At 38.4% G+C, this 3268-nt stretch overlaps 1 protein-coding gene across 1 annotated transcript; it reads right to left on the reverse strand.

The window, feature by feature from the left end:
- Positions 1 to 782: 782 nt before the first annotated feature.
- Positions 783 to 2921, reverse strand: LOC124011170 (small integral membrane protein 19-like). The gene is made up of 3 exons (XM_046324249.1): positions 2649 to 2921; positions 2341 to 2465; positions 783 to 1693 (listed from the first exon to the last, which is right to left on the reverse strand). Exons 1-3 carry the CDS (start codon positions 2777 to 2779, stop codon positions 1629 to 1631), a joined length of 321 nt encoding a protein of 106 aa, XP_046180205.1. The 5' UTR covers positions 2780 to 2921; the 3' UTR covers positions 783 to 1628.
- Between the last annotated feature and the right edge of the window lie 347 nt (positions 2922 to 3268).

Genomic DNA, 3268 nt, shown 5'->3' on the forward strand with positions numbered 1-3268 from the left:
TAGTGGGTTCGATTCCCGGGACCACCCATACGTAGAATGTATGCACACATGACTGTAAGTCGCTTTGGATAAAAGCGTCTGCTAAATGGCATATATTATATTATAAGTCCACGCAGAAATATTCCAACATCTAGTGGAAAGCCTCCCCAGAAGAGTGGAGGCTGTTGTAGCAGCAAAGGGGGGGAACCAACTCCATGTTAATGGCGATGATTTTGGAATGAGGAGGTGTCCACATTCTTATGTAAATATAGATTACATCTGAATTTAAATGAAGTTGGGGATATTACCAATTTCTAACCATTTACTTTATCTGTGCTGCTTGTAATTTCACTAATAAGTCTACGGGTTTTTAATTACAATGGGACAATAGTAGAGTATCCTGAAGTAGTCTCTGCTCAGAGTTACAGCAACAACAAAGGGGTATGCACACGACAAAACTGAATAAGCAAAGATTCAATGCACGCACACACACACACAGCCCTATTTAGAATAGGTAAGGATCTGGCCCTGCGCTCCGGTCGTTGATGTATTGATGCGTTTAATCAGTGTGCCATTTCGCCGCCGCGAGGAGTAATCATTTTCCCATTACACTACCTCCGAAGGACGTCCGCACACATTTGTTTGGCCTCTTTTGTGTTGTGTTTCTGGGCCACGGCTTTCCTCCGACTCATGTTTTATTTATTTATTTGATGGATTAGAGGCCCAACTTTTCTGCTAGGCCCCTGATGCAAAATGTCACCTTCCTCAATCACTGCCTCCCAAACACCTACCCCATCTTGCTCTACAAAAAACACACGCACCAGAACCTAACTTTCTGCTCTGAGAATTGTGCTATTAAATGAATTATTACAAAAGAAGTGGAGGGAGGGAGAGGGTGAAATCAAGCAAAAAGTAATACAATTCCTTGGTCCTTCATTGGTCCCTTGTTTTTTAATTTCTTTTGAACCAGAGTAATAATAGCAATTCATTTCCTTTTTAGAAAAAGCAAGTGGATTGGGTAAAAGTCAACTCAACACTTTTAAGCTTTCCCAGCAGTAATGCCATAATAAGGAATATATAGGAGGATCAGAAACTGGGAAATGAAACAGTTATTGACAACCAAACATTTAAATAGAAATGCTAAATGAAATTGTTATAATATATATATATATATATATATATATTTTTTTTTTTTACAAGTTTAAGCCTTATTTGAATTGTCACTGTACAGGATGTATATTGAACACTGGATGAAAGTTCTCCTAAAACCACTATGGGGCGACAAATCCACACATAATCCAATAAGGCATTGAATAAAATACAAAAATGACTAATAAGATACATAAAAAAGGCAAAAGAAATGAAAAAAACAACAACAAAAAACAGATGTTGCAGGGGGAACATCCAGTAATTCTTCATATCCAAATCCATTATAGTCCTCGTTTCAAATCGTACAGCAACAATTGTGCAAACACAAACCATTTGACTTGACACGTCTTAATCACAGAAACCGTCCTTGACCCTCGTCTTCTTCCTCCTTGGTACCCATGCCCTCTTCGGGAGTATAGTAATGATGAGACTTAGCAAAGACAAAGAGGCTGAGGGATGGAGAGTACGACGATGGGCCATGCTACCTTGTTGTTGTAGTCTCATTCCATAGAGAGCTGAACACTTTCACTCTGGCCTTGGTGTTGATGCTGGTCAAACTTCCTCGCTGTTAAGGCATAAAGACGTCCGAATTATACCAATTTAAACAGTGGGATTGATCGAGCTATTTTAGAAGTGCTAAGAGTTTATTAGTGAGCTATTTGATAAACCAGAAATATATTTGACTTGAGTGATAAACTGATTTGAGGTCAGTTCCTAATCATGGACAGAAATATAAAAATGTATCTAGAAGAATTGTTCTATGTTAAATATGCATTTGACCTCAAGCACTATCATAAGTGAACACAAGTCTAACATTGACTGACACATTATTCTGCAACAGCACTGAGACCAGGGCCGTTCCAGGCATAAGGGGTCGCTTGGTTGTACATCAGCCATCTTTCTCTTGATGTGTCAGGCACTGACAGTCACTTAATTAGCCATGTCAGCTGACAATGTTTGGATTGGTAGTTAGTCTAGGCAGGTATCTAAATGTGTAGTAATCATGGTCAAATACCATGCCCGGAGGCCCTGGCCTCCAGTGGGTCCCCATTGATTTTGTTAGTCATTCTCACTTAAATATCATATTAACATGGCATAAGTCATTACAAAATATGTGGAATTGCAGAAACTACTACTAAAATGTTTTGCGTCTAGCTTAGGGCCCCCAAAAGGCTAGATAGAACCGGCAATCACTGTGACTGACAAACTCACAAAGAGAGTACATCTCCAGCTGCTGGCGGAGTCTCACTTTCTGCAGACTGTCGTAGAAGTTCGGTTCGGTCGTGGCTCCTGCTGTGGGGGGCAGAGCGAATATCCTCATGATCTTCCTCTTATTTCTTATGGGGAGAAGAGGAGGAAAGCAAGTGAGACCCAACAGTAAACTGTCATTCATGTGCACTAGCTGGTTGGAAGCATTGTAACATCAAAGTGTATCAAAAACATGTCATTACACACATTTAGTTCAAAAGACTTATATATGTATTAACAGTCGGTCGCAAAAAAACAAAGGAGCCTCTTACTTTCTAGCATACATTAGCAGTCCGAAGCTAACCAGAATGACGAGCAAATAGACATTGGTGGCCTCATTCCACGCCTCGTGCACCGAGTAATCCAACGATTCCTCGTTCGCCATCACACCATGACCGCCCATTGCGATCAAACAAATTGTGAGGTATGTTTCTATTTGTATAAACGTGTCTAAAAATAAGATTCAATACATCGACATTTATCTGAATACGTCCTACGATGTAAACAGAAGGCATGACGTTGTTTCCGGAATCGAACACTAGACGTTAATTGGGTTTTCATCCCTACAAAGACCATCCCCGATTACTTTTTTTAAAACAGGAAGTCAGTGCATTGCTTGTTTATTATTATTATTATTTTCACTTCTCTTAATTTTTTTATTATTATAAAAATAAATTATGAACACAACAAATACAAAAAAAAACAGAAATATACAAACAAGAGTACACAAACCTAACAGACAGGGGTATTACATTTCAAGATTCATTTTCAATTTGTTGAATTATTTTATGGTGCGTATTGCTTTTACATTTACTGATAATTTCAAAATATAATTATATAATTTAAATTATATCTTAAATAATGGTTAAATAATGTGAAGAGGGGTTTGTTC

The sequence above is a fragment of the Oncorhynchus gorbuscha genome, linkage group LG23 (assembly GCF_021184085.1).
Source record: "Oncorhynchus gorbuscha isolate QuinsamMale2020 ecotype Even-year linkage group LG23, OgorEven_v1.0, whole genome shotgun sequence".
Classification (NCBI taxonomy): Eukaryota; Metazoa; Chordata; class Actinopteri; order Salmoniformes; family Salmonidae; genus Oncorhynchus; species Oncorhynchus gorbuscha.

Excerpts from the sequence above, each read along its gene's own strand:
- LOC124011170 (XM_046324249.1), bottom strand. The coding sequence starts at position 2,779 with ATGGGCGGTCATGGTGTGATGGCGAACGAGGAATCGTTGGATTACTCG. Across the intron at positions 2,466-2,648 it reads CTGCTAATGTATGCTAGAAA|AAATAAGAGGAAGATCATGA; the intron begins GTAAGAGGCTCC and ends TCTCCCCATAAG. Across the intron at positions 1,694-2,340 it reads GCTGGAGATGTACTCTCTTT|CGAGGAAGTTTGACCAGCAT; the intron begins GTGAGTTTGTCA and ends ATGCCTTAACAG.